This window comes from Trypanosoma cruzi, genomic scaffold (assembly GCF_000209065.1).
Source record: "Trypanosoma cruzi strain CL Brener 1047053516921 genomic scaffold, whole genome shotgun sequence".
Taxonomy (NCBI): Eukaryota; Euglenozoa; class Kinetoplastea; order Trypanosomatida; family Trypanosomatidae; genus Trypanosoma; species Trypanosoma cruzi.
Genome location: NW_001849557.1, coordinates 29,389 through 42,208, shown reverse-complemented (window position 1 = coordinate 42,208; position 12,820 = coordinate 29,389). Strand labels below are relative to the sequence as shown.

At 61.5% G+C, this 12,820-nt stretch overlaps 1 protein-coding gene across 1 annotated transcript, besides 2 other annotated features; it reads left to right on the top strand.

The window, feature by feature from the left end:
- On the top strand, positions 1 to 10,161 carry Tc00.1047053510847.70 (dispersed gene family protein 1 (DGF-1), putative; the record flags this gene model as incomplete). Its single annotated transcript, XM_807865.1, has 1 exon — positions 1 to 10,161. A coding segment is annotated over one exon (10,161 nt), but the record flags the coding sequence as incomplete, so codon positions are not given.
- Positions 1 to 12,820: part of a sequence feature (areas not merged during assembly with more than two copies in the genome that could not be assigned to a particular haplotype) that runs on past the window's edge.
- Positions 4,720 to 4,770: a microsatellite.

Here is a 12,820-nt window from a genome sequence, read left to right as displayed (position 1 = left end):
CGGGGCGGCACGGTGGACAGAGACATCGCGGTTGGCCGCGCCGTGGACACGGTGCTGATGGACGGCGTGTTCATCACGAACGGCGTGGCTGTGGTGTTCGACGTTGCGGCGATGCTTCCCGGCGCACTGCGCATCGAACTGAGGAACTGCGCGTGCGACGGCGGTGCGCAGATCTACGTGCGGGGCTACAGCGGCGAGCCGGCGAGTGACCGGAGCCTGGAGGTGAGCGTGAGCGGGCTGTCCGGCGGCTACTGCTCGCTTGTGTTTGTGCACAACCTGCCGGCACACACGAACGTGACGGTCTGTGACTCGACGATTGTGACGCCGGGGCCGATGCGCTACTCCCAGCTGAGCGGGCTGACGGACGCGGTGGCGTCGCCGCTTGTGCTGCACGCGACGTCGCTGTTGCAGACGCAGCTGCGTGTGAGCAACACTGTGCTGAGGTCGTCGCGGGCGGGCGGGTCGGCGGTGTACGTTGGCGGCGGCATGGACCTGCTGTCGAGCGCGGTGGTGCTTGACGGCGTGTTGCTGGAGGCGTTGGGTGGCCCCACCGCGTTCGCGATGCGTGTGGCGTCCTCGTCGTGTCTCAGTCTGCGGAGCCACTCGGTGTTCTCCGTGACGAACGTGTCGGTTGTGAGCAGCGGCGGCGGCTTCGTGCTTGGAGAGCGCCTCGCGCTGTTTGATTCGGTGCTGCGTTTCGTGGGCGTTGAGGGGTCTGCTGCGTCTTCGCTGGTGCGCTGCGACGGTGGGACGGTCGGTGGCGGCGGGTGGCTGGACCTGCGCGACGTGTGGGCGGTGGGCGAGCTGTCGTCTGTGGCGTCGCTGTCGGGGGTGACGCTGAGCGGCGGCACCGTGTCGATTGCGCGTTGCACTGCCACTGGCGCGACGCTTGCCGCCGGGCCGACGATCACGAGCGGCGCCGTGTCGGTGCAGTGCAACCGTGCCGGCGGCCGGGTGCTGCAGAGCAGCGGCGATTACCGCATGGCCGGCCTGCCCTCCGTGAGCGTGGTGCCGTGCGACGGCTGTGCGGCCGCACTGGCGTGCTTCGATGCGCTGACGGCGTCGTTCTTCGAGTGCGCGTGCAGCTGCCGTGCCGGCGGCGTGGGCGAGGCGTGCCTGCCGTTCGACGTGCCGCCTGCGAGGGCCGGCGGTGGTGGTGGTGGCGGTGCGCAGGACTGCGTGAGTGGCGTGACGCTGACGGAGTCGGTGACGGTTGGCGGCGGGCGTGCGACGTCGTGCTTTGACTCGGTGGTGTTCAGCGGACCGATCACTGTGGCGGTGGACCTGCGCTCGATGGACGTGTTCGCTGACGCGCTGAACGTGACTTTGCGCCACTGCATGCTTGCGGGCGGCGCGCAGCTGTGGATTGGCGGCCTCAGCGAGAGCATGGCGCGCCCGATGCCCCGGGCCCTCGTGAACATGACAAACGTGACGTCGGTGGAGGGCACGATCGTGCTGCATGGCGCGATGCCGCCGCACTCGAGTGTGCTGCTGGCGAACTCAACGCTGCGCGCGACGGTTGGCGGGTCGCAGTACGTGCCGACGACCCCTGGCTACGAGGGATCCCGGTATGGCCCCGCGCTTGTCCTGGACGGCGTCCGGCTTCTGTCGACGCGGTTTGTCATGACGCGGTCGACGCTGGCGTGTGGCGGGGGCTCGTGCGCTGCGATCCTCGTGGAGCGCGGCCTTCGCGCGAACCTGTCCAGCGTTTTCTATATGGACAACTGCGCAGTGAGTTCGCGGGCGCATGTGATGTACGCTATTGCGTCGGACCTGCGTGTTGGCGGCGGCTCCGTGTTCTCCATACAGAACGGCTCGTGGATTGCGCCGAGCATCGACTTCTACAAAGGCGCGTGTATGTTCAAGGAAGTTGCGGTGGATGGCGGCAGCGTGCTGCAGATTGTGTCCAGCACGTTTCGTCTTGGCTTCGCCATGCTCATCACAAACACGCTGACCGTGACTGACGGCAGCTGGCTGGTGCACCGCAACAACGAGTTCCGCACTGCCTACGTTGTCTACGTGGCCAACGAGAACGGCGTGGTGTTTTGCGATCGGAGTGTGTGGTCGATACTTGACAACAACTTCACGTACGGCTCGTACTCGTCGACCATCGCACACATGACGAGCAAGTGGTCACAACCATCCGACGCGCGCCCGATCATCTACGGCATGTGCAACGAGCTAAGGGGCTCTGTCGTGACGGATTACGGAGAAGACCTCTACATTAGAATACCCGTGACGGTGTTGGACTGTGGTGCGTGCACCGTGGACGCCGTGTGCTTTGCTGCGAGGACGAGCAGCATCAGCGGCTGTGCGTGTGTGTGCGCTGCTGGCGGCTACGGTGGCACGTGTCTGCCAGCTGCGGTTCCTGACGGCCTTGGACCGCTCCCGCTCCCCGATGCGGACGACACGGAGGTCCGCTGCGTGCACGGTGGCAGCATAAGCTCCGTGGGCGATCCTGATCCCGGTGTGCGTGGTCTGTGCTTCGTCAGCGTGACCTTCACCGCCGCGATCGTGCTGGACCTGTCGCTTTTTGAGGCACCACAACAGACACTCAACATCACGCTGCTGCAGTGCGTTCTCATGGGCCTGTCGATCAGAGGGAGTGGTGCGTGTGTGCACGTGAGCGTGTTCTCCTCGATTTTGGATTTGGGTGCTTTGGAGTTTGAGGGTGATTTTGGCATGAGCTCCCAGATACTTGTGGCGGGCAGTAAGCTCTTGTCGAGGTCTGGCCACGCCATTCAATTCCAGAGGTTTTCCTTTGGTGTGAACTTGACGCTGCTGCTACTCTGTAACCGCATCGAGGGAAATAGTTACGCAGTCTATTTCGTCCATACTTTTGTTGTTGATGGTGGCGGGATCGTTGCGAAGGGAAACACGCTGAGCATAACGGAGGAAGATGAGGGTGTGGAGTCCGTCTTTTACATTTACGCTGTTGATGTGAAAAATGGCGGCTACTTTGACGTTGAGAACAACACGATGAGCGCAGTCAGTGGCATTTATTTTTATGGGGATGCCGTCGTGAGCTCCGCGGGGCTGCTGAGAGTGGCGGACTGCATCTTTTTTGGCATCACGGAGGATTTTGAATCTGCGCTGGTGTATTTGGACGGCTCGGTGACTCTCGAGGGAAATGCGCAGTGGCGTGTGACGCGCAACGGCGTGAGTGCAGCATCAGTATTAATTATATCGCATTACAAGTGCAAAATTCAGCTGTTGGGCAGCGGCAGCACCGTGACGCTTGCACACAACCGCCAGGTGGACGATAGCTGTCCTTTTGCTGAAATGTCTCTGCCAAACACGCTTGTGGATTCACCCGCGCGGTTTGTCGTTGGGTGCAACCTGCAGGGCGATGAGGAGGTGTCGTACGAAGATGTGCTTCCGGAGGAAGTGGAGCTGTTCAGGTGCGGCACATGCAACGAGGACGCGGCGTGCTACATGCCCGGGACGGAGTCGGTGGACCGCGGCTCGTGCTCGTGCAGCTGCAAGGACGGATGGCATGGCGCGTCGTGTCTTTCCTTCGAGGTGCCCAACACTGTTGTGCTGCCCTTACCGGAGAGAGCCGTTGACGGCGACACGAGCTGTGTGGTGAACCAGACGCTGACGAGCCTCGCGCTGAAGATGTGGAAGACGCACCACTGCTACGTGGGTGTGACATTCAGCGGCATGGGTGCCGTGCTGACGTTCTTACTCGACAGTATGCCACTGCATCTCCCCATCAGCATCACGCTCACCGGGTGCACATTCCGTGAGGGTGCCGCGCTGCAGTTTGTTGGAGGTGTTGGAGTGACCGAGTCAGCCGGCGTCCTGATCCGCGTGAGCCGGACAGTTATGCAATCCTCCGTCGTTTATTTTTCACTTGCCCTCCCGCTGCACTGCGACATCGCCGTCACGGAGGTTGACGCGCTGCAGGCCTCTGAGGTCCATTTGCCGGACATCAGGATTAGCACGTGGAGCGTCGTGCTGCTGCAGAACTTTGTTTTGACTGCGTCCTCGCTGTTGGTCAGCAACGTCAGGGCGCATGCATTGAGGTATGATGCGTTTGGTTTGTACTCGATTGGGACGCTGAAGTTGGTGGGTGGCAGCTCGCTTTACGCGCGGTACTGCAGCTTTGATGGGTACACACACTTGTTCTACGTGTACAGTCTCAGTGTGAGTGACCACTCCGTTTTTGCTCTTCTCAACAATACAATGTCCTCCGGAACAAGCCTTCTGCATCAGTACTCTCGATTCAGCGTGTCGGATCACAGCGTGGTGCGCATGGTGGGGAACAGCGGCTTCGTGTCCAACGCCATCTTTGCAGACAACTTGTGGTCTCTTAAGCGGTCGAGCTGGCTGGACTGGCGCGACAACGACGTGGAAGTGGGTGCGATGTTCTGCGACACTGAATCCGCTTTTGTGAGCATCGACAGCAGCAGTGTGGTGACGCTGACGGGCTGCAAGATGGGCTCGACGGGGTTGTCGGGGCCTCTGCTGTCGCAGGCTGACGCCGGCTACCGGTTCTTTGCAGGGTGCTTGACGGTCGCGGGACGGGTGGTGACGACGGCGGCAGAACTGGAGCTCCACGGCATCACCAACGTGACGACGGTTTCTGCGTGCGGGGAGTGCACGAAGGACGGCGACTGCTTTGCTCCGCTGACGACGGCTGTCAGCGACTGCAAGTGCCAATGCGCTGCTGGAGGGCACGGCGATGTCTGCGTCCCAGCGCCTGTGCCTGCTGGCCCGCCACCGCCGCCACCGTCACCGCCCACGCCGCCACCGCCGCCGCCGCCGGTTGGTGAGTGCATCAGCGACATTTTGTACCCCGAGATGGCGCAGGCAGTGGGCAGCGGGCTGTCGTGGCTGTGCTACCGCAACGTGACGTTCAGCGGGGGCGGCATGTGCCTGACGGTGCTGGTAGGGGCGATGACGGGCGACGTGGCGAACGTCACGTTCGATGGATGCACGTGGAGGGACGGCGCCGTGCTTTTGCTCTTGGGCAACGCGTACGCCGCTGTGGGGTCGCTGAACATTGTCGTCACAGGCAACATGTTCGATGACGCGCTGCTCAGCCCGGAGGGTGTGTTTCCACCGCACACGAACATCACGATCAGCGGGAACCGCTTCACGGCCACAAGGCTCCTCCCTCGGCCGGGTTTGGACGTTGACAGTCCGTCGTGTGTCGCGATGAATGGGCTGGCGATCAGCAACGACTCCGCGGTGGTGCTCAGTGGCAATGTGTTTCAGACCGTGACGGCATCTTCAAACGTCATTTACTTTGTTGAATCCGCGCTGAGGGTGTCGTGGTACTCCTTGTTTGCGGTGATGGGCAACACGTTTCATGTGGCTGGCGCTAACAGTAATTTGATACATCTTGAGGGGTCTAGCCAGTCATTTTCCCTGAGTGTACTGAACAACTCTGCCGTGGTGATCCGAGGCAACCTTGTGCTGGGGGAGTTAGAGCACTTCATGCTATTTCTTTGGGCCTCACGTGTGGAGTCCCAGTCAGCGGTCGTGTTTCAGGGCAACGAGGTGCAGAGAAGCTTGGCTGTGGTTTCCTCAAGATCCAGTTACCAAATCTACTACAACTCCTGGCTGCAGTTGAGCGGCAACTCCTGCCGTGAATCCCCATCGGAAGCCTTTGCCTGCATATCCCCTACGGTGGATCTCCGCGACTCCACGGTGTCTGTGTCTGGCAACCAATTCATTTCCAGCAGGGGAACGCCGACAGTTCTGCAGATACCCAAAAGGTCCCGCGATATCACAAACGGAGCGATTGCGGCCGCGTGCAACACTGTGAACGGCGAGGAGGAAGCGAACTACGGCATCCCGTCCGTGTATAGTGCCACCATTTTGACCTGCAGCGACCCATGCACCCTCGCGACGTCGTGCTTCCCCGCGTACACGACGACGTTCTCGAGTGATGGCTGCACCTGCACGTGCGCAGAGGGCGGCCACGGCGATGCGTGCCTGCCCGTCGCTGTCCCCGAGCCACCGAGCACCGACGTCGCCGACTTGTGCGTGCGGGACGTGCGTGTGGACGTGGAGGTGGACGCCGGCCTCGGGACGTCGGTGGTGTGCTACGTTGGTGTGACCTTTGCGGCGGACGTCGTGGTGGACGTGGAGGCGATGTCAGGGAGCGTGCGCAACGTGACGCTGGCGAGCTGCACGTTTTTGGGCAGAGCGAGCCTGTACGTTGTTGGGTGGCGGTCCGACCCGCCTTCTGGACACCGCGCCGATGTGTTGATCAGCGGGCTTGAGTCGCGCTCTGGCGGCGGCGTGGTGGTGGCGAACCGATTTCCGCCGGGTTCGCGCGTCACTGTGGTGGACTCGGTGCTGATTGCGGAGGCGCGTGTTGAGTACCGCGGTGACTACGACCTTGGCGACGCGTCCGCGTGCCTCGTGGTGCACAACGTGAATCTGACTGGGAGCGTGCTGACCATCGCGCGCACGCACGTGGCGGCTGTGTTCCACGACGCTGTTGGCGTGTTGGTGGTTGGCGGCGTGGCGCTGTCGTCGCGCGGTGCGCTGTACTTGGACGGGCTGTTGCTGCAGACGGCACTGGGGCTGTGCGTGTCGGTGGAGGGCGGTGTTGCGGCCAGTGGCGGCTCCGTCGTGGCGTTTGTTGACAGCGACTTCCTGCTGTGCAAGCACGCGGCGTCTATGCGTGGGACTGTGAGCGTGTCGGGCTCCATTGTGGCGCTTGTGCGAAGCGACTTTTTGTTGACGGAGGACTACGCGGTGGCGTTTTATTCGACGGTGAGCCTGGCCGACGGGTCGATGCTGCTGGTGAAGGGCAACGTGCACGACGGCGTCTCGAGGGAGATGTTCTACGACGCTGGCGCCGTGACCGCTGCTGGGAGCACGCTGAGCTTTGTGCGCAACCGAGCGCTGCTGCCGCGGATGCTGTCTGCGGGCCTGTCGCTTGCGGCTGGGGCGCATTTGAGGGTGGCGTGCAACGACGCTGGTGGCCGTGTCCTGTCGACGGCGGAGGAGTACGCAGCGGCTGGTTTTGGCGACGCTGGGAGCATCGACGTTGCTGGATGCGACGACTGCGACAGGGACACGCACTGCTATGCGCCCGGGACGGCGTCGGCGAGCATGAGGAACGGTGTGTGCGTGTGCGTGTGCGGCAGCGGCGGGTACGGCGAGACGTGCGTGCCTGTGGGTGCTCCCGCACTGCCACCTGCTGTGGGCGCCGCGTCGAGTGTGTTTGTCCGCGAGGGCGTGACGGTGCAGTCGGTGTTTGTTGTGCCTGCCGGCGCGAGCGAGGTGACGCTGCGCCACGTTGTGCTGGACGGCGTGAGTCCTGTGCTCTACGTGCCGTGGATGGCGCGGGAAGGCGTGCGGATCGTTGTGCAGAACGTGTCGCTGCGTAACGGCGCCGTGCTGTACGTGATGGGCGGTGGAGCGTTGCGCGGTGCGGGTGCGGCGGGGAGCGACGAGAGCGGGCCGGTGGAGCTGTCGGTGTGCGATTTGGAGGCGCTGAACGGTGCGCTTGTGCTGACCGGCACGTTTCCCGCGGGGTCCGTGCTGACGGTGACCGACTCCCTGCTGATTGCCGCGAGGTCGACGCCGCTTGTGTATCTTCCCGGCTCGCGGTCCTCGCCGTACGCACCGGTGCTGGTGCTGTCGGGCCTGCAGCTTGTGCGGTCCGTGCTGGTTGTGTTCGGCGTGGCCCTTGTGACCGTGATGACTGGTGGGCGGACGGTGGTGGTGGACGGCGCGGTGCTGGAGCTTGTCGGTGGCGGTGTCGCACTGGACGCGGCTGTGTTCGGTGGCGAATATGCGTTGTACGCGAGTGCACGCGTGGTTGCGTCGGGGGGCGCTGTGCTGCGCGTGTCGGGGAGCCAGGTGTACGCCGCGCATGGATTGGTGTTTGACAGCGGGGTGGAGGCCAACGCGTCTGCTGTCGTAGTGAACGACAACGCCGGTGCGCTGACCGATGGCGCGCTGCTGGTGCTGCGGGGGTCGGCGTTGTTCGCGTCCGGGTCGTGGCTGTCGGTGCGCGGCAACAGCATCAGCGGCAGGCTTCTGTCGGTGCCGTCGTACCCGCGCAGTGCGGAGCTCGCGCAGAGCACGCTGACGCTCCACGGGAACGCCGGCAGTGGGCCCGTCGTGATGGACGGCACCGTTGCGCTCGGGGGCGCCGGCCGAAAGTTCGTTGTGGGGTGCCTGACGCTCAACGGGCAGGCGCTGCAGCCAATGGACTACAGGTCCGCCGGCATTATCGGGGAGTTCCGCCCTGTGGCGTGTGGCGTGTGCGACGCCGACGTGCACTGCTTTGCTGCCGCGACAAGGGCGATGTCGGTGTCGTGCGGCTGCCGCTGTGCTGAGGGCGGGTACGGGCGTGACTGCCTGCCGGTGTACCTGCCGCACGTGGACGGGTGCAACCGCACGTCCGTCATGCCGCTGCTGAGCCACACGGCGATGCTGACGGAGGCGCGCAGTCTGACGCCAACGTGGACGGTGACACCGACATCGACACCGATCACGGCGCACTACAGTTCGACGCAGTACGGGCCGACGGAGACACTGCAGGTGACGGAGACGGTGGTGCTGCTGCCCACGCGTACCCCGACGGCGTCGGTGAGCAGCACGCAGTGGTGGAGCGATGTGGCGTGCCCGACGCTCGCCGTGACGACGACGGCGGCTGGTGGGAGCCTGACGCAGAGCGACATCCGCGGCGGTGGGAGCGCCGTCCCGACACTGCTGGTGGTGGCGCTGCCGCCGCCGTTTCGGTGGGCAAGCGACCCGCAGCTCGGCACGCACCTGAGCTTTGTGCCTACATCGACGGCGCAGCCGAGCGGGTTTGGTGGTTTGTGGGGAGCGATGCTGCGCAACGCGACGTGGGAGCGCAACGCGACGAATCCGTCCACCGTCCTGGAGCTGGCTGTGCCCGTGCACCGCGGTTATTTCATTGCTGCCGACGAGACGATAGTCATTCGCTGCGACGCTGCGGCGGTTTTCGGCGGCTGCAAGGGCGTGCTGCTTGGGTTCTTCACGATCAGGTCGAGCACGTTGCCCGCCGTTGCCAGCGCCCTCTCTGCGATTACCGGCGTTGTTGCGGGTGCGGCGGCTGTTGCCGTGGTGGTGACTGGCGGGCTGGGCTCCATTCTGGGGATGCAGGCGCTCGGCGTGTTTGCGAGGATGTCATGCGCCTCGGTGCAGGAGCGTGCGAGCACCGTTGCGCTGCCGTACTTCTTGTCGGTGTTCGCTGCCCTTGACCCGCTGTGGATGGTGGTGGGCAACGCGCTGCTGGCCGCTGTGTTTGGGTGCGTGCACTACGGTGTGACGGCGGCCTTCCAGCGGTGGCGCGGCGTGGACGCGGCGAGTGCGTGGGCGGCGATGCGATTCCCGAGCCTGACGTACGTCGTGGCGCACGCGATGCATCTCGGCATTTTCTTTGGCTCCGTGCTCGCACTGGCGATGCCCGGCGCCCGCGTGCAGCACCGCGTGATCGGTGTCGTTGGTGTGCTGTACGGTGTGGCGTTCCCTGCTGGCGTGTGCTACTTGATTGCCCGCCATTTGGGCGCGAGCTTCACGAGGTACTGGCAGTTTTCGAGGAAGCCGCTGCACGAGCGCCTGCTGTACCCCGTCGGGTATTGGCACCCTGCGGCGCAGCAGCGGATGTACGGCAGTATGCTGACGAACATGGAGGGCAGCTACGTGTACTGGTGCGTGTTCCAGCTGTCGGTGCTGTGCGTGGTGTGCTTGATTGCGGCTGTGCAACCGCCCGTGGGAGGCTGCCACGTCCAGTACTTCTGCATGGCGCCTGTGCTGCTTGCGGGTGCGGGCGTGGTTGCCTTCACGAACATGATGCGCTCTGCCTTCCTCACGGTGATGCGGACTGCGAGCTTTGTGCTGCTTGCTTTGCTTTGTCTGGTGAGCGCGGCCAACCACCTTGCGCCGAGCGAAGGCGGTGCGAGCGCGTACGCGGCTATCGTGCTGCTGCTGGCCGCTGTGCTGCTTGCAGCGACTGTGTACAATGTCGTTGTGTGGTACGTGGAGGACCGCCACTGGCAGGAGCTGCGCGAGCCGCAGCGTGGAGGGTTGGAGGCGCTACTGCGCGATGACGAGGATGGCGACGAAGAGATGCAGAAGCTCCACGACGACATGACGTCATCGTCGTACGCCTCAGGCACCACCGGCGCGTCGTCGTACCGACCACCCGCAATGCCGTAGCAGCGCATGGCCGGTGACACCCGCCCAGACGCCCTGAGCCTGCTCGAGTGTGCACCCGATGCGCGCTGCAGCATTAATTATGCCCTTGTGGGCAGGTGAAGATGCCTTGCTTGAAGAAAAAGTTGGCGCAGTTTTTTTTTTTTTTTTTTGAAATGGAAAGGCTCCGACCCCAACAGTCTCTTTACGCGGCGAGAAGGCAAAAAGCCCCTCGCAGATGCGGCATAACGTGAATGCGTCTGGCGGATATCTTCTCTTTCCATTATTCATAGATTGATTGGGTGATTTGTTTTTATTTTGCTTTATCGATTATCGACGAAAACGGATTATCGAGCTATCACGCTGGTCTGGGGGTGGATGCGTAACGGGTGTGTGTGCGTGTGTTTTACGCCCCTCGCTGCCGCACCGAGTATGGGGGCTGTTGCTCTCTTTATTTCATATCTGTACTCAGTAATGAGGACGTGCTTGACGGCGGTGGCTGGTGTGCGGGCCATAGGATGCATTCAGGAAAACGTTAGGGAAAACAATCGATGAAGCCCTTCTGCGACGCGTCACCTCCTGGAGGTTGTGAGTGTGCGTTGCTGGCTGACATGAGGGAGGGCGTGGGGGCCACGGCTGTGCGGCTGCGCAGCCACCAATCGGACTCCGCCCCGACCGCGTGATTGATTGTTGGTTTTTGTTGGTTTGTTCCTGTTTTTTGTGCGGGTGCCTGCAGTGACTCTTTCTCCTGTTCCACGATGACTGTGTTGGAGGACATGCTTGTCACTTTTTACACTTCTGATGTTGTGTAGAAAGAGCAACAAGAGAAAGAACGAAGAATTATGCGGAATGACTTATTACTTTATATGTGGGTATGTATTTATTGATGTATTTCTGTGGATTATTTTATTTTTCTTCCTCCCATCTTTTTTTTACGTTGCTGCACACGTGTTTAAGTGTTTGCCTTACTACGGCCACACTCGGGTAGCTTGAGCCGCGGATGTCTTTTTATACTTGACGTCATTTCCTGTTAGACGCTAACGCGGGCACGTTCGTCAAGCATCCACTCTCCGCAGCATGCTGCCTGATATTTTGGAGTCATCTCAGATGTAACGCAGGCACCACCGCCGTGGCAGTCATGGGAATTAAGATGGAACGCGGGACAGAGAAAGATATTGTGTTGCACATGTGCCTGTTGCATTTGTTCTGTCGTGGTGGCTTCAATGTGGAAGAAGAGGGATCAACATTGCACGATTCTGTGACTTGGAGGAGTTATTACCTTTTTATTATTGTATGATCTCTGGTTCCCACCCGTGCTTGCCCCGATTTGCCTCCCCTGAGTGGAGCTGCGCCATGGCCATTCTTTTTTTTTGTTGCTTGCGGGAGGAAAAACACATTGCGCGTGACGAAACCACACGTCATGCATGCGGCGTCCAGGGAGGTACGTATTTGAGGTGGAGTGCACATATGTGGATGCCGTGTGAGACGAAACGGGGGTTGACTGCCCAACCGTCACTCCTTTTCTGGAGAGTGTGCTCCCCTTTTTTTGTCGCCCTTTTGTGCCAGGGCACGGCGGGATTGGGGAGCACCGTCCCACGAAAGGTCCTGCACACATACACACTCTCATGCCACTGTCGCCCCCGAATTTGGGTTGCAAATCCAATTTTTGCTCTTTTTTTGCATTGGCGCAAGTATTTTTATTTATTATTGGCTGACGCCACACTGTCCGGCGTGTCACTTTGATTGGATTGTGTGGGATCGCTCGTCAACACCATCGAACAAAAAAGTCCGACGTTTTCACGCATTTAAATGCCATCTTGCGCGCACGTATTTTTTTTACTTGTTCAGTTGATGTGCACTCAAGCAGCGAGGAGTCCGGAACCATGCGTGCGTGGAATTTGTCCAGCCATGTGAACTGCGGGCAACACCGAGGGGCTGCCACTTTGACTCCGCAGAGTTGTTGTGTCTCTTTGCAGGGCTGGCAGGGAAATTCCATGCCTTCTGCCACTGCTGGTGTGTCCCCAAATGTTTTCACTCCATGCGAATAATGTGCTTCGGCGAGTGAGGGTGTTGATTGGGTTTGTGTGCACGCTGGTTCTGTTTGCCACTTTTTGCGGGCACGCAAAACCTGAGGGGTGGGAAAATGGAGCGGGGCGATGCATGGCTGCGTCTCGCCCATTGCTCAGTGCACGATGGTGCGGTGCACATTGTGGTGCTGACTCTGCGATGTGACTGCGGTCCCCTGTGCTGCAATGGCGGTGGGTGGAGGAGAGTGTTGACCCGCGGCGGGACGGTGGGATCGTGCCTCCTTTTCTCTTTGTTCCTTCCCTTTTGTGAAGGTGTGCACTTATTTTTTGTGTCGGTGATGGGGCAAACAGACAGACAACGTGAATAAAATAAAATATAAAAAGGCTATAATGTGGCGGTGTTGTGGCCGGTTGCACGCCTCGCGTGGCTGCGGGGGCGCTGGGCCTTGACTGTTTCACCGACAGGCGTTGCAGTGCGGCTGCATGGCGCACCGACCGTCCCCCCGTGCGAGTGCCACGCCCAACGCCATTGGGACTGCGGGAGGAAACAGCCGCGAGTGTCCTTTGGAGCCAGCGGCACCTGTGTTGGCTCCGACGCTAAAGCTCGACATTTGGTGGGGAGTAAAGAGTGACCGCCGTGGACTCTTGACAGTCTG